Source organism: Acomys minous (genome assembly GCF_964271855.1).
Source record: "Acomys minous genome assembly, chromosome: 2".
Classification (NCBI taxonomy): domain Eukaryota; kingdom Metazoa; phylum Chordata; class Mammalia; order Rodentia; family Muridae; genus Acomys; species Acomys minous.
Genome location: NC_140484.1, coordinates 31688635 through 31715719, shown reverse-complemented (window position 1 = coordinate 31715719; position 27085 = coordinate 31688635). Strand labels below are relative to the sequence as shown.

Here is a 27085-nt window from a genome sequence, read left to right as displayed (position 1 = left end):
GGGCTGAGTGGGACCTCAACACTCGGAAGCTGAGCCGAGAAGCGGAGACATGGCCAGCACAGGAATGACCATGGAGTTAAGAGAATGGAGCTAGTGAAACCCCCGAGATGAAAGTAGGGAAAAGATTGTAGGATCAGGCCTAGAGGCCCACCCTAGGGTCCTGAGTTTTCTGGCCAGGCACTACTTGAGGGTGTCTCCCTCTTTCTCAGCATCATCCTCCATAAAGATGGCTCTCCCTGCCCTTAATCACAAAGATGCTATCTGGAATGGAAGAGTAGCCTCTGAGGCCAGACACATTTCATCCAGTGACTAAACTTTGCTTCCATGGAGTATTCAAGTCGTAGAGATAGACTGAATAGAGACCAGATTACAGAGTTAATCCATGTTCCTCCTATCTGGCTGGCTGTGGTATATTGTAGGTTCCAGGAGAGCATAGCTCAGCAAGAACTCACGTTCTGGGCAGTGATATTACATTCTGTGGTCTCACTATGGAATATTTCTGTCAGCTCCTCCTCCTCTCCCCTTTGTCATTTACTTGGGCGTTATTTAAATTAGCACGCCAAGTGAAAGGCTTATTACAGCATTTTCACGTATACTTTGTCTTTTATAATCTTCTCCCACCCTCCCTCGCTGTTCTGCGTATACTCGTGCGGGTCCGCTTCTTCCCCCGAGTAACCCTCTTCTGCTTTCTTATTGCATATTTGCGTCCCTGTCTCCCTTTATTAAGACCTCTAACTTCCCTGTCATAGTCAATTCTTTCTCTAGTTTCATGACCTATATGCGCCCATACCTGTATATAAGATATGTATATTAAAATTGAGGAGTGCATAGAAGAGAGAACATTGGTATTTATCTTCTGAGTCTGGACTACATCCCTTAATATAATTTCTAGCTTCACCAATTTTCCTGCAAATGTCACGATTTCGGTTTTCTTTACAGCTGAATAAAATTTCATTGTGTGTATATACTATATTTTCTTCATGCATTCCTTTCCTGATAGACATCTAGGGCCAGGTCTATTTCTGACTGCTGCGATGAAGACATGGACAAACAGCTATCCCTGTGGTTGTTGATTTAGGATGCTGTGGATATCCATCCCAGAGTGGTACGGCTGGATCAGATGGTGCTATTTTTTAGTGTTTTGGGTTTTCTCTTTAGATTATTTTTATTTTTATGTATCTGTGTGTGACTGAGTGTGTATGCACACATGTGTTCAGGGGCCCCTGGAGGCCAGAATAGGACATTAGATCCCATAGATGTGCAAGCAGTGTGAACCTCCTAAAGTGAGTGTTGGTAACCACACTCTGGTCCTGCGTAGCAGCAGCAAGCCTTAACCTCTGACCTGTCTCTCTAGCCCCCTGTTTTTAATTTTTGTGGGAGAACCTTTGCTGTGTGCAATTGTTTAATTGTCATATTCTTTTTGAACTCACTGAAAGCTGACTCTCAGAGCAGTGTTGCCCCCTCAGATCAGTTACCTCTGTGCACAAAGTATGTTTATTTCAAAGTGCCCTCCAAGACCCTGTGTCCAGGAATGGGCTGCCCACCCCACCAACCCTGCCAGAAGCCTGGCAAAACAGCACAGCAGTAAAATAGTGTGTCCTTGAAATACCTAGAAAGTGAATCATCTCTGACCCAAATTAGTGCTGCTTGTCCCTGGTATAAAAATGTCCGAGGTGATGACAGAACCAGAAGTTCAAGCATAGAAATCTTATCCATGGGGGTGACGTTCACCTGGGAACTCCCACTGACTATCTCAACCTCCCTAGTCAATTCTGCTGAATGCTTGTAAGCTCAGGTTTGATGCTGCTGCTTTTGCTTGTTCTCTCAATCCGGATTCAGTGATGTTTCCCTGGTATCTGACTCTATTCTACCTCTGCTCCTTATAACTTATGCTTTTACTTTTGTTTGCTATGTATGTAATAAGCTCATTCATTTGAAACAGAAGGTAGATCTACCGTAGTCCACTCTCCCGACTGTAGAGGGCATCCCCATACTGGTTTCCACAATGGCTGTACCATTTTACTCTCCCACACAGTGAATAAGGGTTCTAGCTTCCCTTGATATGAAGGGTTTGCACAGTAGGTGGCTGGTGCTGCCCAGAGTGCAAATCTGTCCTCAGGGAGGGATGGCTCCCTAGGAAAGATGTTCACTGTACCACCGATGCCAGCCTTTCATTGCTGTGAGTAATTATCACTGAACTGTCTACGATATACCAGTGAACAGCCACAATATTGTTTCCAAGCAGTGAATAGGGGAGGGCCCTTTCCTATCTCCAACACATATGCAGACAGAGAAAGAAAGAGAAGTAAGGGGAGCAGGGAGGGGAGATGTGTGTGTGTGTGGGATTTGTCAGCAAGTTTACAGGACCTGGTGCAAAATTAAAATGCGGCATTTCTTGTTTAAACATTGTTAAGACTTTTAATACAGCAACAGCAAAATATTATACTAAGAGCAAAGAGGTCCCTATAAGCGTAGCATCCGGTAAAGGCTGTCCATCTACCTGTTATGTCTGTCTGTGTGTCTGTGTGTCTGTCTGTAGGGCTGTCTATCTGTCTGTCTGTCTGTCTGTCTGTCTGTCTCTCTCTCTCTCTCTCTCTCTCTTGTGTGTGTGGGTGTGTGTGGGTGTGTGTGTTTTTCCATCCATCCATCCATCCATCCACACACATAAAGTTTCATGCACCAAGGACTGCTTTGTCCATTTCTTTAGTGCACTGCATTATAGTGGTGGTTTGAATGAGAAATATCCCACATAAATGCTGGTATTTGAGCCCTAGGCTCCTAGTGAACAGTGCTGTTTGGAGAGGGTTCGATGGTTCTGGATAGCTGGAGGAAGTTCGTCACTGGGGGTGGGTTTTGAGATTACCCAGCCTTGGTCTAGTTCCAATTCACTTCAAGCTTGTGGTTGAGGATGGAAGCTCTCAGCTTCCTGCTCCAGCATCCATGCCTGCTGCTTACTGCTGTACCTTCCTCCCATGATGGCCCAAACCCAACTCTTTCTTCTTCGGTTATGGTGCTTTAACACAGCAACGGAAAAGTAACTGGTACACATGGTGTAGTTTGCGTCCCCAAACCCGACTGAACACTGATTTAAATTTCTACTCGGGAGTGGTGGGCACATTACTTATTTTCTCTGTGTCCCAGCTAACATGCAAATGTAAGAGTTTTTAAGAGAACTTTAATAATAATTTTATTAATATTTGCAAAGGGCTAGATGTTGTGTTATATAGTAAACACAATTAAAATCAACTCCTGAAGACTCTACTGTGTGAGAAATAAAACACAATTCCCCTTCTTTATTCAGGACTGAAGAGAACTGTAAACTTTCCTCAGAAGGGGCCCACTTGTGACCACAGGGCTACCTGCATTAGAAGGCCCTGGCAACATAGGGGTGTCCTGTGTTAATGGATACAAACAAAGATTCCTTCTTTGGAATGCAAAGGACACCTGGGGCTGCTTAACTGCTTCTTTACCGGTGTTTCCTGCTTTGTTAACTATAAAGTAAATAGGTCAAGATCAGCCACAGCAAAAAGCCAACAACAACAAGACATCAATAAATGCCTTTGGTTGTCATGGGTTGGTAAAGAATTGGTGTGTTGTAGAGAAAACCAAAAGAATAGGACCGTCCTCCCACCCCACCCTCCATCAGAGGTCTAGGGGAGGGGAAAAGGGTGGATAGGGAGGGAGGGTGGGAACAGGAAGATGGGAGGCAGAGGATAACAATCGGGATGTACAATGAATACATTTAAAAAGGAAAAAAAAATAAGAATAGTGAGGAAGGGCTAAGTAAGGGGGACAGACTGCCCATCAGCCTGTGAACTGGCGGAGCTGTGTTCTGCAGTGTCTGGACAGCAAAGACAGCCTCCAGCAGGACAGAAGGAGGAAGAGGGACAGGTAGAGTGACTCTGTCATTTTGCTGGTGTCTGCACACTGACCCAATCATGGCCTTTGCGTTTCTTTATGGGAGCCATTGAGCTTCCTTCCACCACCGCCATCTGGTATCCTTAATTTGTCTGCTCCCTCATTTTTGTCTTGGCTCTTCAAACTTTGAACGCATTACAAGCGTTCAAGCAAACAAACAAGGAAAAAACAAAACAAAACCAAAAACAAAAAACCAGGCCATTGTGCTATTGTGGTTTCAAAGATTTTATTTTCTCTCTAAAAGGTCTACTTAAATCAATATGGAGCCGTGTATCCATTGCTCTGTTGGTCAAGACTGACACGTCAGCAGTGAGAAAAGACAGGCAAGGCAACGAACAACTGAAGACAGGCCTGTATTCAGGGATGGGGTACTTTCTGGGGTTCACTGTTAGAATCAAAGCCCACTGTGTGGTCACTTCTGGCAGTGGCTATCTGCAGGCCAAAACCAGAAACCTCTTGACTTCCTTCTGTCCAGCCCCTCGCTCTGCCCACACTCAGCTAAAGAATGCTAGGTAACTGCTAACCCTCTTTCCTAGATGACCACTGCTGGCATTCTGCAAGACAGGCCGGTCAGCAATCTAGAGAAACAAGTCAGTGAACGCCCAGAATTAATGCAGCTACTGAAGTTGTCATGGTTCAGCCAAAATGGAAGAGTTTACAACATGGCCTGACCCTGGCTTACAAGGACATTTCTTAAACAATCTTGGCCAAGTAGAGTCCTGAGCTAAGATCTTAGACTCCCATGAGGGCAATGTCTCCTTGACTCTTAAACAGAAAGTGTCACAGTGGCGGAGGGGTGGCAGGGAGCCTCCACATTAGATAACAGCCACTCTCTTCAAGTGGGATACCAACAGGGTTTCACTTCCTTTTCTCCATGAAAAATGTTGACGGACACATGGTGAAGTGAGCATCCGTGGGAGCTGGATAGGCTGCGAGCCATGAACTGTAAGCACAAAGTTAGGCCAGGCTAAATCATGCCCAACTGTTATTCTTACAAAAAAGCAGCCTCACCTGTCTTTGTTCCTCAAGACCTGCTGCAGAAACAGTGAGGACAGGAAAGCAGAAAGCCCAGGGGATCCAGGGTTCTAAAACGAGTAGCTTGGGTATAGTGCGTCTCTCCGACCACAACCCTCTCTTTAATCAAACCCTCTCTTTGAGAAGCAAAAGGGACATCCTTTCTTGCGACATGAGCTCTGGAATGCATAAGAAGTACCTTGTAAAAATTTACAGCCTTTTTGAAAGGCTGTTTTGCTTTGTTTTTTTAATACTTCCAATTACAGATTTACAACAGAGTTCTTCCTGGGCCCGAGTCGTGTGTTTAATATTCAAATGACTCTTGTCAGAACCATCTGTTATGTGACCTGGCATGGAAATCCTTTCCAGGGCTTTACATCAGCCTGTGCTGGTGTCTGTCAGGCTTCAGGTGTCCTCGGTCACCCGTGTTTCCATTTAGGAGCGCAAGGTGAAGGACTTGTAGGCAGGACACAATGTCTTCCTGATTATTCAGTGGCTGCTACTGAAAACGCCGTGTTCGGCATATGTCTTGCTAAATTGTCTCTCCCACCCCCGCCCCCCACTACCCTCGATGTTTTCCTTGACTGTGATAAAACAATATTCTGAGAAAAGGACATTTTGTTAATCTTTGAATCTCTTTTAAGAATATGCCTTTGCTCATTGCATTAATCAACATTTTTTTTTTCCAAAAGAGCTCTATCTTTAAATATATGTATGTATATACATGCGCGCGCTCAGCTCACTGTCCCCTGGGTACCATTTCTCCCACTGCTGTTATATTTGAGCTGCGTCAATTTTCCTAAATAGGTTTCAGCCTGTGCACTCATTGTAGCTGGGCTCTGCCTGGAAAGTGTGCTGGGAAGGATTTGAGAGACTGTGATCAAGACCAGGAAAGGGCAGAGGGGTTGATTACTCACATCTGATGGGTAGAGCAGAGAGTATGGGTCACATGCAGCCTTGGTTTGCCAGCTCTACCCTGAGCCTTACTTCATCTCCCTGCTCCTGCTCGTTAATAAGCATTGTGAACTGGCCAACCTTGAATCAAGCCCAGAGTAAAATTAACTCCTCTAGGTGGGAGATGAACCTGACCTGACAATAACACGAACAACAGCAATTAATAGCAGCGCGATGGGTGTGGAGCATTTGTTGTGTTATAAATACCGCTGTTGCTAACTCAACACGCACTCAAGATCATTTCATTTGCTCCTCATGAACAGTCCACAGCATTGAACATTCAGTCCTCATGAACGCCCCACACCTTTCTAGTTTCAGGGAAGAGTGGACTGAAGTTTTAGGAGGTTACACAGGTCTCCTGAGTTCGTGCCTCATATGTTCTTATTCCACTGGTCGGTGTCTTGTCGCCCCCAACCACTCAGTCACTCCTCCCTCACATGTAAGTCCCAGCTCAACTGGCCCCTCCCTATGAGTCCCCCCCCCCTCCACTGCCTCCCTACTGAAGTGGAGCTGGGGAGCCAGGATGGACCCTCTGAGCTCATAATGAACTCTTCTCTCTGCCTGTGGCATATTAGCCCTTGTGACCCACTTGGGGTAATTCATCCAAATTGTCTTTAATTCAATGAAAAACCTCTCTTCCTAATTTTTAGCAATTGCCCGAATATTTCCATTACCAAGACAGTTATGTATCCCACTGAAGAGATACATTCAACACATTTGACTGGGTCCGACGTGGACTTTTATGTAGTTGGTAACTAATTCCCATAGTCCTACCATGAGGTAAAAGTACAGTGAGATGACTTCCTTGTCACTTTCGTCTTTGTACAAGTAGGCACGACATAAGAATACTTTTTTCAGTGGTGGCTGTGCCCCATTCCTGTGTGTAGTTCCTGCTGCCAAGAAGGCCAACAGCTTGGCAATGTGGATGACTGGCTTTTAACTTTTCCAGAAGGTGTTAAATCAGTCCATGACGTGGTCCCATCTAATTTGCCTGAAGATATAGAGACCTTCAGACTTTAACATTCAATTAACCTTCTCAAGAACCAGTGACATTTCACTTCTTGTAAAAGCAAGCGTGAATACCAATAGGAAACACTTCCGTGGGTTGGAGGCAGAATTGGGCAAATGGTACCATGCTGTTTATGTGGAGTCAGGGTACCAGGAAGGAAGAAAGAAATCACCCTAACACCCCAGGTGCTGTTTGTAGGGCTGTTTGCAAGGATGTTTGCGCTGTTTTGCCTAAGCAAAGCTTTTTGTTTGCCATGGTAAGGTTACTTGGCTTTGATATGTTAGCATATCTAAAGGCTGGCCAACTTGTCTTTTTGAAGCAAGACTTGAGAAGTGAGAAAGGCAGACACTTGTTAGATGTAAAGATGGTTGCTTTTGCTAAAATGCGTTTTGAATTTCATCTAGGTGCAAGCCCTTTCACCCAACAACTGCTTGGCTGTTAGTGTGAACACACCCAGTTCACACTAGGCTTCCTCTACTCCCCAGGAGAGACAACGTCTCCTATTTGGCCTACAAAGTTTTACTATTAAGCAGGTCACTTCTCGTGTGTGTGTGTGTGTGTGTGTGTGTGTGTGTGTGTGTGTGTGTGTGTGTAGGAAGTAATGAAAGAGATCTGGATCAGTGTTCTGTTTCTGTTTTCTCCAGGATAAGTTATCACATTTTGGCTTATTACTTGGTGATAAGTTCAAGCCGTACCATCACGATGACCTCAGTGAGGCACCCAGCTGTTCCTGAAGCACTGTTGTATTTTCCTAATTCCCCAGTTTAGCAAAACCCTAAAGGTTTTCCTCCTATACCACCCCTCCCCCACCTCAACCTCCCTAGTTCCAGGAGTACAACATTATCGTTCTAGGCCTGAATCAAACATGTATAAAATTTTGGAAAAATAAAAACAAACCCTTTTTGTTGTCTGTGTCACATATTTGGATGACAAGGCAATCATTATCATTTGCAAACTGAACTCAGGTAACCCCTCTTTCTCCACTGCCCACAGACTCCATGGCTTCTCACCCGGTCATCCAACACTCTCCCTCTATTCCTGCATACGGTATGATAAAATACTATTTCCTATCTTCCTAACTCTTCCTAACTTTGGCATCTTCCTAAAATATTGGCATGATTTTTTGAAGGTAAAGTGGCATCCTAAATCATGGCACCTGAAACCAACTTCTCTCTCTGTCTTGCACTCTTTTCCCTCAACACATTCCCAAAATTCTGCCTACCTGTGATGTCATTGCCAACCTGCCCTGGGGGTGTGGCCATGACCAGGGCTATATAAAAGGACAGTCCTACCTCACCCCTCCCTCTCCCCCCCCCTCCCTCCCTCCCTTCCTCCCTCTCTCTCTCTCCCTCTTCTTCCTTCCTCCTTCCCTTCCTCCCCTCTCTTGTACCCCAACCCGTCAACCCCTTTCCTTCTCTCCCCATGCTCATTTAATAAACTTGATGTAATCTAATATCTGCTATCCGCTATCTGGTATCTTCTTACTGCCATATATCTTATAGTTTTAATTATAAAACAAATCCCTTTGCCTGCCTGCTCCCTTTAAAGTCCACCACCAGACCCTCAAGCTACACAGAGACAGAGCAGCAGCCTTAACTCCTCCAAATCACCTTGACCTCCCTTGTTCTGCATTTTTGCTTATTTGCCAACTGGATTGATGGGAAAGGGTTTTAAAGTGAATGAGGCCTCATTCCTTCCGTGCTCTTCAAAGTATTAAAGAATTTTTGAATTAGTTCAGTGCCAGCTACTGCACAAAGATAGACTTAAAATCTCTTAACCTATTTTTATCCCTAATTCTTTTCCATTAAAATCTTTGTATAATATGTTAGTACACTTAGTGCATTTTCTAGACTTAAGAACTAATTATAAGTGTTGGAAGCCACTTTTCGGTTATTCTGGGGGCGGGGGTGGTGTGGTTCTGTATTACCATTTTGTTTTTCCACTGTATACCAAGAAGAATCCAGGCCAAGCGCTCTCCCTTCCCAGGAGAGGAGAGGCCCTGCACACCCCTGCTGTCCCAGGCAGTGGCTGGCATCTCCTGTGTCTACTGTAGCATTGCCTACAGGAAAGGACAGCACTCTTCTCTCTGGTTCCTCAAAAGAACACATCCTTTAGCCACACATGCCAAATATTTGAATGTTCCCATTAAACAACCTCTTTAAAAAGTTCACAATTGAGGGTTGGAGATTTAGTTCAATGGTAGAACGCTTGCCTAGCAAGCACAAGTCCCTGGGTTTGGTCCTCAGCTCTGGAAAGAAAGAAAGAAAGAAAGAAAGAAAGAAAGAAAGAAAGAAAGAAAGAAATTAATTGATGGTCATGATTCTTCTAAAAAAATTATCTGTATAGCGATTTCCCGTGGCCTACTGTCAGCTGCATTCTTTAAACACTGTATAGATATTTAATTTTAGATTTCTCTCCATTCTTTTTATGTTTTATATGAATGGTTGTTTTTCCAGCATGTATGTCTGTGTACCACTTATGTCCCTGGTGCCCAAAGAAGTCCAAAGAAGTGTTGGGACCTCTGGAACTCAAATTTCAGATAGATGGTGGTGAACCACTACTTGAGAGCTAGGAACCACACCTGAGCCCTCTGTAAAGCCTGGCCAGGGCTTTTAACCTCTTGACCACTGAACCACCTCTTCGACCCACACAGTTTGGCTTTTTGTTTGTCTGTTTTTATTTTTTGTTTTTAAAAAATTCTTGTTTACCTCTATTTAAGAAATGCTTGTTAGATCATCAGGTAGTTTTAAGTTTCAAAGTAAATAACTTTTGGTGTATACGATTACAGTCAAATAATGCTGTCATATTTTTAAGGCACCAAATGGTAAAACAACTACATTCAATGAAAAATGTCATAAAGCAATATGTACAGAGACATCATTTTATCATTTATATCTGTATCTGTCATCTGTGTATCTTCTACATTAGCATCTTTCGTACACATATTTAGAGAAAGCTACCTACACTCACTCATTAAAATCCTAGGGGCAGCAGGTATATTACAGCTGATCTTTTGTCTCTTCTCCTCCAAATTAATTTTGCACAAAAGATACACTGCTCGTGCTAAAAGTGTGTTTCAAAGTCAAGAAGACTATCTCATCCCCTTCTGCCTGAGTTCTATGGCTGACGCCTAGCAGAGCGATTTCAGAATCCTTCGTTGCTAATGACTATGGATGATTAAGAACATGGCTTCATTTCCTCTGTCCTTTCTCTTTAAATTTTTTAACTGATAATTTACCAAAGTCAATAAGGAAAAACAAGTGAACAGAAGGACAAGAGAGAATCAGCTCACTTTTCTGAACACACAAAACAATCAGAGAACACTGAGCTCTTGGCCAGCTGTCTGTGCATGCATGTGGTGGAAAGAAGCATCCTCTTCCAACATAGAGAGAAGGTATATCAGCGATGGGAAGGCTTTAGAAACCTCCTCCTGGCGGCATTCTGGAGCCCCTGCCCCAGGAACCTGAGCTTTAAGATCTCAGCTATATTGAAGGCTATGAAGCCTCTTGTAAGTGATTCCTGTAGCTCTCTCCCAAATCTATGCGGCCAGAGAACAACAGCCACCTTCATTTTGCAAAGACAAAAACTATGGTACAAAGACATAATAGCCTGCCAACACTTCTACCAGGAAGCCCCAGAACTTGGGTTGGAATCAGCACTGCGCCCCCAGATTGTGCTGCTATAAGGGCTGTCTGTTCCTTACCACTTTCCCTTTGTCTCTTGAAATGGAGTCTTGCCACTATTTAGGAAGTAAGAAGGGCCCTCGTCCCCGGTGATAGCCAAGTCCGTCTCCAAAGTCTCTGCCCTAACAAAACTAGTGTTGCCCTATGATGCTGCCCAGGCAATACTGTAAGTAGAGGAGCGATCCTGGCTGCCTGGCTCCTCTGTGAAAGCAGGGTGAAGTAGTAGATGGAGATACAGAGACTCCTCCCCCTTCCTTGATGACTTATGTCTAAGTTTGAAATTAAAAACAATTGGCAAAGAAGAAGGATCCAGAGGGTCCTAGAAACCTACAAGAAGAACATTATGATAGGCAGATTTGGGCCCACGGGTCCCGCTCAAACTATGGCACCAGCCAAGGACAATACAGGCAGTAAACTTCAAACCCCTACCCAGATCTAGCCAATGGTCAGGACATTCTCCACAGTAGAGTGGAAAGTGGGGTCTGACTTTCACACGTACTCTGGTGCCTCATATTTGACCACGTCCCCTGGATGGAGGACCTGGTGGCACTCAGAAGGACAGCAGGCTACCAAGAAGAGACTTGATACCCTAGTAGCATATACAGGGGGAGGAAGTCCCCCTCAGTCACAGTCATAGGGGAGGGGAGTAAGGGGAAAATGGGAGGGAGGATACAAGGGAAGGGATAACCATAGAGATGTAATATGAACAAATTAATTTTAAAAAAGAAATTAAATACAATAAATAATAAGATAGAACACCTCTAACAATGTATTGTAGTACAAACTATGTGAATACTCTCTTGCGCTCTCTCCCTCCCTCCCCCAAAATATCTCACTAGAAGAAGGCACTGGCTCTTTTTGTAAACTGTGGGTGACTAGAATTCCAGAAGCAAAGCCATAGACTAAGAAAATTACTGGAGGTGATTTGAAGGGGCTGGGAAGCAGGAGAGAGAGAGAGAGAGAGAGAGAGAGAGACAGACAGACAGACAGACAGACAGACAGACAGACAGAGACAGAAAGAGAGAGAGACAGACAGACAGAGACAAAGAGAGAGAGAGAGAGAGAGAGAGAGAGAGAGAGAGAGAGAGAGACAGAGAGAGACAGAGAGAGACAGAGAGAGACAGAGAGAGAGAGACAGAGCAGCAGGATAATGAAGAAAGAGAGCGAAGCAACTGGAGTGTTAGGTTTGTTGGACACACTCGCTGATCAATCATGCCAGGACTCTCAGGGATGACCGAGACCTGGCCTTGGGACTGTCCCACTCAAGGATGGCAGACCTGGGTTTACCAGTGGCTATTTCTTGTCATCTGAAGATGTTCAGTGGGAGTGAGAGGTTCCCAACAGTTCCACAAGCAGACTGGCTGAGCAAGGAGGTTTTGTGATACAGAGAAAGCGAGGCTCAGAATGTACGTGAGACGCTGCTGACCTGTGTGAAAACCGCTTGTCAGAGCTTCAGGGAACACAAGGTGGGCTGAAAGTGGTGGCAAGGGGCCTAGAACAATGCCTCCTACCATGAGCATTTAAAACAAGTTAAACACTTCTTCAGGGTGTTGTGAAAGGAAAAACCAGAGTATAGTCAGGAAATTGCAAAGATTGCTCCCAGGCTAGTGGCATTCTCATCATTGGGGCTTGTGAAAGATTCTCAGATCTTCCTAGAACTGAGTCAGAAACTCACTCTGACTCCCGGGAGCTATGATTTAAAAAGCCTTAAGGTAACTTTTTGGTTTTTACTTTAGCTATATGCATGAATATTTTGCCTGTTTCTATATCTGTGCACGACTTATATGCCTGGTGGCTACAAGGGCCTGAAGATAGTGTCAGATCCCCCTGGAACTGGGAGTCAGAGATGGTTGGGAGTTGACGTGTGCTGGGAACTGAACCTGGGTCCTTCAGAAGAACAGACAGTGCTCTTAACCATTGAGCCAACCCCCTTAAAATCTTGAGAACCAATTTTAAGAGTAGAGAAGACACCATTCGAAAGTCAGGTTTCCTCTGGAGAAAACTGAGATCTGGAACGTTGTCAGATACCTTAGCATCCAGGTTCACCCAGATCAGTGTGCAAGCTATGAGACTGGTAAGGTGCTGTAACGGGAGGACCTGAGAAGACAGAAAAGAATACTTCTCTGGAGTAGTAGGTTAGTTGGTACAGGCTCATGGGATAATCTTCTCTACAAAATCCTTTATAGACCTAGATGCCTTGGGGGGGGGGGCTTTGTTTATTTGTTTGTTTTTTATCCTGACATCTCCTGGGGTGATTTCTTTATCTGGGTAGCCAAAGCTAGGTCACTGGCACACCTAATAGCTGACCAAAGGATGTTGAGGAGAGAGAGAAAACCTGCAAGGGATATTTGAATGGGTCACAGCCTGTGAAACCCTATTGCTTCATAACTGGTCATAGGATGGCTTATAACTGCAAAGGGAAGTTGAGACATGCAGTCTCTGCCTTGACATCTTCATTCCCAGGAAAGGACTCTACAGTGCAGTCAGCAGCCTCCGCAGGAGCAGTGGTTCAGACTCACCTATCGCTGGGGGTGTTGCTGCTGTCATTTTGGTTCTGTTTTGTGCCTGCTTAATCACACTTGTTCCCACAAAAACACTTCAGTGAAAGGAGTGGACTGGGAAGAGCTTGGTCGGGTAGCTTTGTTAGCCTCACTTACCTCCCTCTGGGCAAAGAAATATGATCCATTAGGATCCTTTAATCACATCTAAGCTGACGTGTTCCAGGGAGGTACCTGCCATCCATGAAAGACTCTCGCTGTAAGAATGGGAGACAGAGCTGTCCTGGAGAAGGTTTAGGTTACAATTTGACATCAAAATTCCCAACTGTAGATAAGGGAAGGAGGGGAGCAAATAGAGACAGGACCTCAAAAAAAAAAAAAAAAAGTTGGTAGGCCTCGAGCCTGTGCTAACCAAGCTGTCTTGGTTTGAGAAAGGAATAGCTGCTCCTCAGTCATGAGATCCAAATATACCTGGCCACATCAGTCATCCAATGGGTTAATTCTAAATTCTGCCTCCCATAGAACTGAAGTCAGATGATCATAGTCTGAGACCTCTGGCAAGATCTGAAGAGCCTGAAAGTCAAGTCAGCGGCGAAGGCTAAAGGATCCCAAGGGTCCTGGTATAGAAATGTGAATGTTTCACGGGTTCAAATGGTAGAACTTCAGCAGGGAGTGCCGGGGAGAAGGCTAGGTGAGAACAGCACATAATTAAACAAGGTAGAAACAAAAATGAGACGGGAAGCTCCTGAGCATAGGGTTCATGTTACTGATGGACAAGGTTGGTAGGTGACTCAAAACATTATAAAAAGAAAGGAAGGAAGGAAGGAAGGAAGAAAGAAAGAAAGAAAGAAAGAAAGAAAGAAAGAAAGAAAGAAAGAAAGAAAGTCAGTCCAGGCAAGTATGGGAAAGGAAGCATAGAAGCAAAGCTTTTCTGAACAGTGTAGCCCAGAGCCAAAGGCAGAGCACCAATCCCTGTTATTCCTTGAATAATACGTCAACCTCAATGTAGTCTCTGTGCATGGATTTAGAGTAACAGTTTAGAATAAATCATCATTAGAAAGCTAATTAACTGAAGCAATGCATGATGAAAGATACGGGCCTTGAATTGTGCCTCTGAAGCCAGCTGACTCCTGCTTTTGTGCTTTTTTCCTTTCTGGTAGGAGGGACTATAGATTACATCTAAATATATCACAGTAACCTTAACAAATAGGCACGGGCACAATTAAGCTGCTCGACATAAAGCAAAAAGCTTCCCCAATGTCAGCGAGCAGCGGTGTTCTTTAAAATTTAAAGCTTCTATAAAACCTAAAAGGAAACACTAATCAGCAACCCTTTATCCTTTTAATGAAGGCCGGCAGCTCTCATATATATATTTTTTTAATCTCTCTTTGCTTTACAGTATACAGAAATAGCCTCTGAGTGTGTTGTTTTCTCTATGTTTACCACAGAACCAGCAGAAAACCATACATGCAAAGCGATGCCTCGTAAGTCCCTTGCTTTTAAAATCTTTTCTTTCAATAGATGAGACATCTTCAGAACTATTTGAATATGCTCACCTGCGAGGAGAACACCCTCGGTTTCAGAGATGTGAAAGAAACAGGCTCCTGCAGATATTTTTAAAGCCTCGGCACACTCCTGAGCTTTATGACTACACACAACTTCATCCTTGACAGAACAGTACGATGGGTAGGGGGTTGTCTTTGTATTCCACCTCTCCTTTCATGTCATCACCACTGTTGTGATTACCACCATGACTGTCACACCATCATCACTATCATCACCATCATCACCATCATCACCATCACCACCATCATCACCATCACCATCACAGTTGTCATCCTCCTCATCCCCTCCCGCAGGCTCTGACACTTTCTGATGATGTGTGGTGTGGTATACATGACCCGGAAGTTTAGACTCTGAAGTCACATTCCTGGAGGTCATCCTGTAGTTCTGTCTCTAATAAATTGGATTGTAGAAGCTACTTAAGCACTCAGATTCCCTATTCCTCATTTGTACAATGAAGAGAAACCAGGTTGATGTCAATAAGCCCTTTAAAAAAGTTCCTGGAGCTTAGGAAGCACTGTGTGTGTGTGTGATGTTTTCCATCACTTCATCTGATTGGTCAGCACATCTGTCTGTACCCCAACCTTGCCTAAGCCATGAGCACTCCAAGGTTATTATCCTGCCTGCTTTGCCCTCTGGGAGGTTCAGCTTCCTCTATGTTCTCCTCTTAGCCAGCTGATGGAAAGGAAAGGTTAAACACAAACTGGAACAGGGCTACTCAATTTGAATGCCCATGCAAATCATGACCTTGTGTAAATGCAAAACTGCACTTAGCTGGTCCAGGGCCTAGTGATATACCGATGCTATTCTGTGGACAACACTGGGGAAAGCAATAGGCTTAGCTCATCAAAGTCCAGGCTCTGATCTATCTGAGGGCTTTTGGACTTCATGAAGACTCATCCAATTTCATCCAATATATTTAAGCTACAGGTTCTTTATTGGACTGATACAAACATTAAATTAATAAATAAACACAAAATGTTCAGCAAAGTGTTCCATATTTAACAACTGACTTCCAATGATGGGTAGCTATTAAGTTGTTAAGAGCAGGTTGCTAGACACTAATTCCCAAGGGTAATTTCATTGTAAAGAAAGCTACCTGGAAGAAATTCACTGCTATAATTCCCAATTGAATTATCAAATAAAGAATTATCAGGTGTTACTGCAACCAACTTACCGGCTGCCAAAGGAAAAAATATACAAAGCAAGCATTGTAATTTCCAAACAAACAAAACCCCCATTAGGATCCAGCATCACAGAACCCACAGCCCAAGGACAAATCTTTGGAGCCAAAACAATATGGAGAGTTACTTCCTGCCTAAAATATTGGAACACTTAAACCAGCAGTTCTCAACCTTTGGGTCTCAACACCTTTGAGGGGGTCACCTATCAAATATCCTGCTTATCGGATGCTTACATCAACTGTAGCAAAATTACTTATGAAGTAGCAACCAAATAATGTTACGCTTGGGGGTCACCACAACATGAGGAACTGCATTAAAGGGCTACAGCATTAGGAACCACTGAATCAAAGGTCATTCTGGGAACACAATCTGTGGGTCAGGGTATGTTGATGGAAAACCCATCTAGGGCTGGGAAAGAGCCGAATAAAAGGACCAGAAAGTACAGAACTGACATTCTCATAGGTCAGAAACACTGACTATTGCTACAGCTAAATATACAACCAAGCAGTGCATACTGCATTTGGGCAGACTTTCCCAAAGGTTTACCTCTGTAATATAGGGCAACATATACCTAAACCAAATATTTTTCTAGTAACAACAACAACAACAACAACAACAACAACAACAACAGATCTAAGAAGATGAAATGAATTCCAAAGTAATTTGACTACACCACAGACAAAAACATTCAACACTCAGTGAAGTAGAAATGATGAAGTCTGGCATAGAATCAGATCATGAAGCATGAAAAAGAAAGCAGGAAAATACAATATGTAATAAAGAGAAAATCAACCAATAAAATCCAATTCAGAAATGACATTAATATTTAAATTAATGGAGAAAACAATCATTATATGCACCTAGGTGTTAACTTTTCTTATCATAGACGCAAAAGATATAAAAAGATTCACATTAAACCTTTAGAGCTATAGACTATAAGTATCTCAAATGAAAAAAAAATGTGCTGGATAGGATTAATTGCAAGTCAGATATCGGAAAAGAAACAATTAACAAAGCTACACGCCTATGAGTAAAAACCATCCAGACTAAAAACAGAGAGAAAAACAAATTTTAGAGAATGAACAAAGTAGCACTAAGATATGAGATCTCTTCAAGTGGCCAAAAGTGTGTTCAGTTGGGATTGAGTTCTACGCACTGGGATGAAGAACAGAAACAGTAAAAACATGGGACATTATATGATATGTTTTTTTAAAATTACTTTAAAGAACAACTGAAAGGGCTGGGAAGATGGCTCCATTGTTAAAGGACTTGCTACTCAACCATGAGAACCTGAGTTCAAATCTCCAGCATCCATGTAAAAAACTCAGGAATAGCCACATCCACCTGCAGTCCCAGCCACTGGGGAGGTAAACGCACAAGGATTCTGGGGCTTGCTGGGCAGCTGGTCTAGGCAAACAGTGAGCTCCACATTCAATAAAAAAAAAAGTCTCAAAAGTTAAGGTGAGAATTCTTTGTTTAGCTCTTTACCCCATTTTTAATTGGATTCTGTGGTTTGTTTAATTTTCTTGAGTTCTTTATATATTTTGGATATTAGCGCTCAGTCAGATGTAGGGTTGGTGAAGATCTTTTCTCAGTCTGTAGGCTGTCATTTTGTTCTGTTGACAGTGTCCTTTGCCTTACAGAAGCTTTTCGGTTTCATAAGGTACCATTTATTAATTGCTGATATCAGAGTCTGAACTGTAGGTGTTCTGCTCAGGAAGTTGTCTCCTGTGCCAATGAGTTCAAGACTCTTCCTCAATTTTCTTCTAACAGATTTAGTGTGTCTGGTTTTATGTTAAAGTCTTAGATATATGTGGACTTGACTTTGCACAGGGTGAAAAATATGGATCTATTTGCATTTTTCTACAGGTAGACATTCAGTTAGACCAGCACCATTTACTGGAGATGCTATCTTTTTTCCTACTCTGTGGTTTTGGCTTCTTTGTCCAAAATCAAGTGTCTGAAAGTATATAGATCTATTTCTGGGTCTTTGATTCCATTCCATTGATGGACTAGACTATTTCTATACTAGTACCATGCAATTTTTATTACTGTTGCTCTATAGCACAGTTTGATATCAGGGATGGAGATACCTCTAGAAGATATTTTATGGTACTGGATTCCTCTTAGCTATTCAGGGTTTTTTCTTTTCCCATACGAAGTTGAGAATTGTTATTTCAAGGTCTGTAAAGAATTGTGTTGGGGGCTGGAGAGATGGCTCAGTGGTTAAGAGGTTCAATTCCCAGCAACCACATGGTGGCTCATAACCATCTGTACTGTGATATGGCGCCCTCTTCTGGCTTGCAGGAGTACATGCAAGCAGAGCACTGTATACATAATAATAAATAAATAAATATTTTTTTTAAAAAAGAATTGTGTTGGTATTTTGATGGGAATTGCATTGAATCTGTAGATTGCTTTTGGTAAGATTGTTGTTTTTACTATGTTAAACCTACCTACCCATGAGTATGGGAGATCTTTCCATCTCCTCATATCTTCAATTTCTTTCTTCAGAGACTTGAAATTTTCTTTAGACAAGTCTTTCACTTTTATGGTTAGAGTTACATCAAGATACTTTATGGTTTTTGTGGCTATTTTATAGGATGTTGTTTCCCTACTTTCTTTCTCAGCCCATTTGTCTTTTGTATGCAGGAGGGCTACTTTTTATTTATTTATTTATTTATTTATTTATTTAGAGTTATTTTGTATCCATCCACTTTGCTGAAGGTGTTTACCAGCTCTGCAAACAGTGAGATTTTGACTTCTTCTTTTCCATCATCCTGAGTGAAGTAACCTAGACCCAGAAGGACACACATGATATATGCTGACTTATAAGCATATATCAAGCATGTAATACAGGTTGACCATATTATAATCCACAAACCTAAAGAAGTTAAGTGATAAGGAGGACCGTAGGGAGTATGCTTCATTCTCATTCAGAAGAGCAAATAGAATAGACGCTGGAAGCTGTTGAAGAGAGGACACGGGACAGGAGCCTACCATAGGTGTCCTCTGAAAGACTCCCCCCAGCAGAGGTTCGAAGCAGGGCTTTGAAGCAGAAGCTGAGTCCTCACAGCAAACTTTGGGCAGAGGGCAGGAAGCCTTAGGGAAGGGTGGTAGGCTAGGAGGACCCAGAGGAGGCAGGACCTTCACAGGAAGACCAACAGCACCAACAAATCTGGGCCCAGAGGAGTCTGCAGAGACTGATGCACCAAACAAGGCCCAGGTAGGTCTTGAGATGATCTAGACTCCCTCATCAGATGTAGGTAACAGACAACTCAGTCTCCATAGCGATGCCCCAACACGGATTCTGCTGCCTGCTCTTTGACCACTTCCCCCTGGAGGGTACCTTACCAGGCTACAGAGGAAGTGGATGCAGGCAGTCCTGATGAGACTTGGTAGGGCTGGGTTGAGTTGATAAGGGAGAAGGGCTCCCCATCTCTAAGGACTAGGGGGAGGGGCATGGGGAGAAGAGGGAGGGAGAGTGGGATAGGGAGGAGAGGAGAGAGGGGCTATGATTTGGATGTAAAGTGAACTTATTATTTTATTTTATCGTAATTAGTTCACATTACATCCCGATTGTAATCCCCTCGCTCTTATCTTCCTGTTCCCACCCTCTCTCCCTCTTCCATCCTATTCTCCTCTTCTAGACCTCTAAGAGGTAAGGTCCTCCGCCCCCCCCCCCCATCTGACCACAGCCTATCAGGTCTCATCTGGATAGACTGCATCCCCTTCCTCTGTGTTCCCACAGGGCCTCTCAGCCAAGGGGTAGTGATATGGAAACAACTTAGATGTCCCTCAGCTGAAGAATGGATAAAGAAACTGTGGTACATTTACACAATGGAATAGTATTCAGCTATTAAAAACAAGGAAACCTTGAAATTTGCAGGCATCTTTTCTTCTTAGCAGTGTACCAATGGTTCTAGTCAATGTAAGAGGCATCTGGTGGGCAAGAAGGAAAGAAGTAAAACCCTCTTTATCCACAGAGGACATGACAATCTACATAGAAAACACTGGGATCTGTCTATGTCATACCATCTATCCCAATGGTTAATATAATTGCAAAAGATGGGTCAGAACAAATGTGAAAATCAGAAGACAGAATGAAATTTGTCTGCATGACTCAAGGTAACACTGACCTCCTGAAGTGGGTTTGAAGTCAGTCCATCCTCCTCCTTCTTGAGTCTGTGTGTAACACTGAGTTCAATACTGAACTCATTTAGTCATGGAGTTCTCTCAATAAGAAGGTCTTTAACTATAAATTTATCTTTTATAAATTATTTAGGGTAATCCCTGTTATCTATTCTTTTCATGAGAAGATATATATATATCTTCCTGGAATCACTATGTGACATTTTTAGGATAGCTGTAAAACATAAGAAAATGTACTGTACTTCTATGTGTCAGCCTCAAATGATCATAAGTAAAAAAGTAATAATAATTTCATTTACAATAGTATCAACATGCAAAATAATAAGAGATAACTGAAAATATGTACAAGATATGTACATGTAAAATATAAAACATTATTATTAGATATGAAAGTTTAAATTATTTGTTGGTTAAGACTTCCTCTTGTTATGACATTACCTCCTACTACATGTTGTAAAAGTTTATGGCAATTGGTATCAAAATCTCAACAGAATTTTTTCCCTTCAGTACAAGGATTGAGAACACTCAACAGTTCTGAAAGAGAGCTAAGTTAGGAGGATAGATAATACCAGCTGATTTTTCCATGACTTGTACAACTGTACATTCTCTAGGCTTCACTCCTGAGTTGTGTCAGTTAAAAAAAAAAACCTTCAAATTTAGTTTTACCTGATACTTTTGCTCCTAACAAGAAAGACATCTCACATTGAAAAAGTGTTATTTATTTTAAAGTGTCTTTTATCTATTAAATCTTCAAAAATTTCATACATTATGCTTTGACCATGTTCACCCCCCTCTCCCATCTCCTCCCAGATTCACCCCCAGTCCTTCCCACCAAACTGTGTATCATTATTTTCATTTTGTTTGGGGGTTCAACACATCCATTGAGTCTAGTCAGTACTGCCATACAACGCTCACGATGTGTGGTCTTCCGCTGAAGTGTGCTAGAACTGCCCAGAGTCACACCCTTAAAGGAAACTGATTCTCTCCCCCCCTATCAGGTCTCTTTTGGTGGCTGAACGCTCCCCAGCTGTGGGTGGAACTTCACTCATGCCCATCCGCCAGCTTCCCCCTCTCCGTCATGGGATTCTGTCGGGCTTGATCTCCCTCAGGTCACAACAGTTCATACAAGCAACTGTTCTGTTGTTTCTGGAAAACACTATCTCCTTTTAGCCAGTCGTTGTGTCTTCTTACAGCCTTTCTGACCCACTTTTGCAATCATACTAAGCATTGGGATGCGGGGCTGATGTAGCATCCCCACTCAGGGCTGGGCACGCTGCAGTCATTTGTTTCCCATAGCGTGACTAGCTGTGGGTATGTGTATGAGCCACCCTCTGCTGCCAAAGGAAGCGTCGTTCTGAGGTCGGAAGAGTACATTATTCTATCGCTGTGAGGAGAAGTTGTTAGGAATCAGTTTAATACTTTATTCCATTAACAGAGTAAGAGTAGCTGGTTCCACTCTAGAATCTATGATCTGTCTAATCACATATTCTCGGTCTCACTAACTGCCGGTATGGGTTCCATCTTGTGGTGCATACCTTAAAACCAGTCAGAAGGTGGTTAGGTACCTGCGTGGCGTTCTTGCCACGATTGCATCAGTGGGCATGTCTTGACAGGCCAGTTTGTTCATCTTTCACAGCTGCCTAAGGTTTAATGAATACTTTTATCCTCTGGAAACATACGTTAACACCTTCCAGAACCACGTAAGCTAGCCAGCAGAAATGAAGCATCCAGGTAAATAGCAGCTTAATTTCTTCCATGCTTTATGATTCAAGTATGTGATGCCTTAAGCAATAGAGTCTAGAAGGGAACGAGAGCAATGGCATTAGCCTGTAACATTTTGGGTTCTATGGAGCCTTACTGACCAGCAACTGCAATTGCAGGGAACTTATTCCTGGCAATGAGCGTTTTATTTGTTCGTCTGGGGTATTTAGTAGGGCCATTAACGTCCTGTCCTATACATTCTTCTACAGAGCGTGTCTGTGTTCACACTTAAGAAGCGTCTGCAGCAGTACTTTCTCACCTGATTCTTCCCGTGAGGTCTTCCATGTTCGTTATCCCTCTCCACACTGTCTTCTCTACCCTTCCCTCCCATCGCCCCACACCATCTAACCCTCTCTGCCCCATTGAAACTTCCCCCCATGGCCCATTACCCAGAATCCTTCTACCGCTCCACCTGTCATCACACCCCACTGTTGCGTGATGTCTAATATTTTTAAAATGCCCATCACTAAAGGGGCCTTGGAACACTAAGACTAAGCTGGGTTCTGAGGTTAAAATCTAAGTAACTCAGTTAGGGCAAGACTGTCAAAACGAATTGTAAAATATGTATTGAGTTGGCATAAAATATGGCTAGTCTTTTGGTCTTAGTCTTTCTTTTGGATTTATGTTCTTACTGCCTATTTTACTCCTATTCCATCAGCCTTATATATATATATATATATTATCTTGTTCCATGAAATCTCCATAAAGAAACACAAGGTAATTCATTCCATAATAAAATAATTCACACTATAGCTTACTTACATTTTAGATAGGGGTTACTTCAGTTTTTTAAAATCTCCTTTATTTTTGACACCGAGAATTAGAGCACTAAACACATTTTTTAAAACTTCTCTGAGGTCTAGTGATTTTGCCTTGATCTTGGAGCAGCTTTAGCATTAGCTCTACTTCTAGCTCACCTGTTACCATCTATGTGCTGCTCGGACAACAAGGTCATCCATTAAAGATGGCGGTCAGATCATGTGCTTCTCTCCATTTTGAATGCCCTTGATTTCTAATTCCTCAGAGACGGACATAACTTCTGACCTCATGTCCATCCTACTCTTCCCTCTATTTAATACTTAGACCTGTAACTCCATTCCTGAGACTTGCTAGGCACGTTGTTGCTGTAGGGCCATTGCACCTGCCATTCAACCTGCTTGTCACCCCATACATCAGACTCGTAGCTCTCTGAGGCTTGGCTCCAGTTGGGGTTACACAGTTACCTCATTGAGATCCAACCTAACTACCATTTTCAAATTGCAACCCATCTCCCAGTCATCTTACTTTATTGTAGTTTATTATTGTTCCATAAAAGCAGTGATTTTTATGTATTTTCTTAGAGAAGGGAGTCTAGCATACAGTGGAGACTGATAAACATTTGTTGAATCAGTGACTAATTACATATTCCTCTAGCCAGACATGGATGAGAATAAATAAATGATCTTGCCCAGCCTATGTGCAAACAGCCCAACATGACCTTTCCTAAAGATTAAAGAACTAACGCTCTCATTTCAGTCAGGCTATGGTGAGTCTAGGTGATTACCTTTGGTCATAATCCAGAAACTGGGGAGGCCAAGCTCTTAGCATTTTCACATTCTCCTTGAATTGTTTTCACATGTTATTATTATGGCTGTATTGCTTGTTCTGAGAGAGGCCCATCTGTCTCCTCTCTGTTCCCTACTCCATCTGTCTTCTCATTGCATGCTCTCCCTCTCTCTCTCTCTCCCACTTTCTCTCATTGACCTTATGATTTGAATAAGTGCAAAATGTCTTTGGCACTATCCAGAGTGAATTAAAAGCTGAAGGCTCTCTCTGTTGATACAACAAAGGGAAGCCAAGTAAATCAATTAGAGGAATGGTGTGGAAGAAAGTGTGGGATGAGAAGTTTGTTTGCTTGTTTATTCATGTGTTCGTGTGTGTGTGTGTGTGTGTGTGTGTGTGTGTGTGTGTGTGTGTGTGCTTAAACTTCACTTCATCTAAAAAAGGATCTTTAGCTGAGCCAAGGATAGAATTTGTTCTTCTTATTTTAGTCTAAAGGAGAGAATCAATATTTTAAAACATCTACAATTTGTGATTGATGCCTGCATATATTCATTAATATATACATTTGGTACATATAGAATATAAGTAAATGCTATATTTTTAAGTGAAAGACTTTTTACATTGTTGAAAATACATCAAGAAGAAAAAAACATAAAATAATCGACCATGTTTTTAAATCACTCATATTTTAGTATATTTTGTTCTATACATTTTATCTAGCATTTATATATTTATATATAACTTAATAACATAATCTTTTGCTAATCTACTTAGACATGATACATAGGCATACACATCACTCATAACTATTTTAGGATCCATTCTTAAAAATCAAGGACATTCTCCTAATTAATCACAATAGCATTGTGACACCTTGTCTTACTTACTTTTCTGCTGCTGTGATGAAACATAATGACTAAGACAACTTATAAAAGAAAGCATTTAATTTTCTTCTCAGTTTCGGGGTTAGAGCTCATGATGGCAGAACAAAGGCATTGTGGCAGCAACATCTGAGACTCACATCTGATCCACGAGCAGGAGACGGGGAGAGCACACTGGGAAAGGCATGAGTCTTTTGAAACTTCAAAGCCCACCTCCAGGGACGCATCTCCTCCAACAAGGCCACACCTCCTGATCCTTCCCATGCTCTTCCACCAACTGGGGACCAAGTATTCAAATGTGAGTCTCTGGGAGCCATTCTCACTCAAACTACCATACACCTAAAAAATAACGACCTAATATTAATTCCTGCTTAAATCTCTCTAATGGACCCCCAACTTAGACTATATAATCATCAATTGTATGCCTTATAGCTCTATCAGTTTTTTCTTTTTACCCCCCCTATAATATTTACTCTGTGAAGAATTCAGGCTAGTTGTACTCTGCCGATAGACAACAAAGAAAGCCTGTCTCAAACAAAGTGGAAGGCAAGAGCCAACACTTGAGGTTGCCCTCTGGCTTCCACACACGTATTGTGCCACTCATCCATACATACACAATCACATAGATAACACACACGCACACACACACACACACACACACACACACACACACACACACACACACACAACGAAATGTTTAAGTGTGCAATCTCTGGCATCAATCTAGATCTACACAGAGCCAGTAGCCTGGGCCCCCATCTTCTCTGTTGTAGAATTCTCCTATGAGTCTCAGATTCGTGTTTAGGTTTGATGGAACTCCAAATCTGAAGCTTAATGCTACTTTCTTTAGAATCCCAATTGACTTTCCGTGGAACATAAAGGAGATGGGTAATATTTTTTGTTCCCTTGCCCTACACACACACACACACACACACACACACACACCACAATGGCTAGGACTTTTCTATGACTGCAGTACAAATGAACTTACCTTAAAACTGCTCATACATCTAATTCTACCCAAAGCTGCTTTATGTAACATTTTATTTAATATATATAAGAATATATTATTTTTGAATTAATAAAAGGTATTAAAAAGAGATGAGAAATAAAGAATGGAAAAATAAAGAAGACTCTTGCATGGATGAACATGGATATGAGCCACAAATGAAGGGATAAATCAGAAGGATTTAGTGATATTTCAGCTTTCAAGGTCAACCTACAGAGAAGTTTTTCTCTCAATATTACGGTCAACCCACATGTCCTTAGACTCAGTTTTTATTTCTTTTAAATGGGAATGTAACTTGCATCTGTGATTCCTAAGAAAAATTTGTGAGATTTTTGTGAATGACAAAAGAACTGTGTAATCGTTAAATATGACATGTTATGAATTAAAAATAATTGTTGTGGAGTGAAAGCTGTGAGACATAGTTCAAAGATAGCTTTTCATGTAATATCAAAATCAAGAGATAACAAAAATAAAGCTGGCTTCTACTGAAGAAACATTACTTTGAAATGAGTCTATGACCAGGTTAGTAGTACTCAGAAGGCCATTATGGTACAGTTACAGGGCTGATTTTGACTATTTAATTTTATTTCTATGAGTATGTAGGTTTGGGGTCCATGTGAGTGCAATGCTCTTGGGGGCCAGAAGAGGGCATCAGATACCCTGAAACTAGAGCTACAGATGTTTGATAGACATTGCTTGGATGCTGAGAATTAAACCCAGGTCACTTGGAAAAGCAGACAGTGCTCTTAGTTGCTGAGCCTTGTATCCAGCCCCCAATTTTGCCAACTTAAAGCACCTAAGCTTTGCTGAGATGAAATTATAACCAATTATGTTGTCACAGATTATAAATACGCATGTTGTCTCGTCCTGTGTTTTATTTTTCTCATACACAACAGACAAGTCTTAGCACAACTAGCCAGGGAGGAAAGCTTCTTGAAAGCCTGTAGCATATTTGACATGAAGCTAGCATTTTATGGTGAAGACGGATTGTGCTTATTATACTCTTAAGCATAATTCTATTAATCTGAGGACTTTGTAGACTTACCTGCTGATCAAGTTATGTCCTCTCACTTACAGACAATCTGTACCCAGATGGTCCTGTGAAAATCTAACTCATTTAAATCACTTATAAGTTTATTACCTGGATGCCCATAACTCACGAACTTATATGCTGTCACATACCTGGTGAATAGTCTCATCAAATGGCAAACCCAGAACGCACCCGTCACGTGCTTTTAGGACCTCTACTCTTCTGGTTTTATTATTTGAATAGCATTGCACTTCCTCGATATTGCAAAACTAAGGCACCTGGTTTCTCTTGTACACCAGCTGATGATCAAATTGTTTCCCTTTTACTTTTAATACGTCACTTGAACGAGCTATCCACTCTGTGTATGCTTATGATCTCTGTTTAGGTTTGGGGGTTGCTAGCTTTTATTTAGACTGTTGATAAAAATTTTTTCTTCTGATTTGTATCTTTATAAGAATGTCTTCTTTCAGAAAATACCTGGCTATTACAGCAAGGATTCAGAATACTTCCTACACACCAACCACTCGAGTAAGCAGCTTCCACACACGATCTTACATCTTTGCAAGATGAAGACATCATTTTACTTTTTGTCCCCACAGTTCAACAGCTCTTCCTTGTTTCCATCATGCAATCTAAAATGATTTTAGTACTTTTAACATAGATCTTTAGGACAAGTCTCATACCACCTATGTGTTTTCTCCAAGTTCAACAAAATAAGACTGTTGTCATTTTCCTAATGCATCATTTTTTGGGGGGTTACTGTTTTTTTTGTTTTTTTTTAATCAAATTTTACTTCTACACGCACTTTAAACTCCAACTTACGTACTATCTTTCCCACCATCAACCTTTTACTGTTTAATTAAGAAAAACAAATACTGAGTGAATAA

General features: G+C 42.0%; 1 protein-coding gene across 1 annotated transcript in view; it reads right to left on the bottom strand.

The window, feature by feature from the left end:
* Positions 1-21320: 21320 nt before the first annotated feature.
* The window catches only part of LOC311582341 (transketolase-like protein 2), a 61088-nt gene continuing 55323 nt past the window's right edge, over positions 21321-27085 (bottom strand). Inside the window, exon 2 of the mRNA XM_084755354.1 lies at positions 21321-21359. Coding sequence (XP_084611480.1) covers positions 21349-21359 — 11 coding nt within the window. The 3' untranslated portion in view covers positions 21321-21348. The remainder of the gene's footprint in view (positions 21360-27085) is intronic.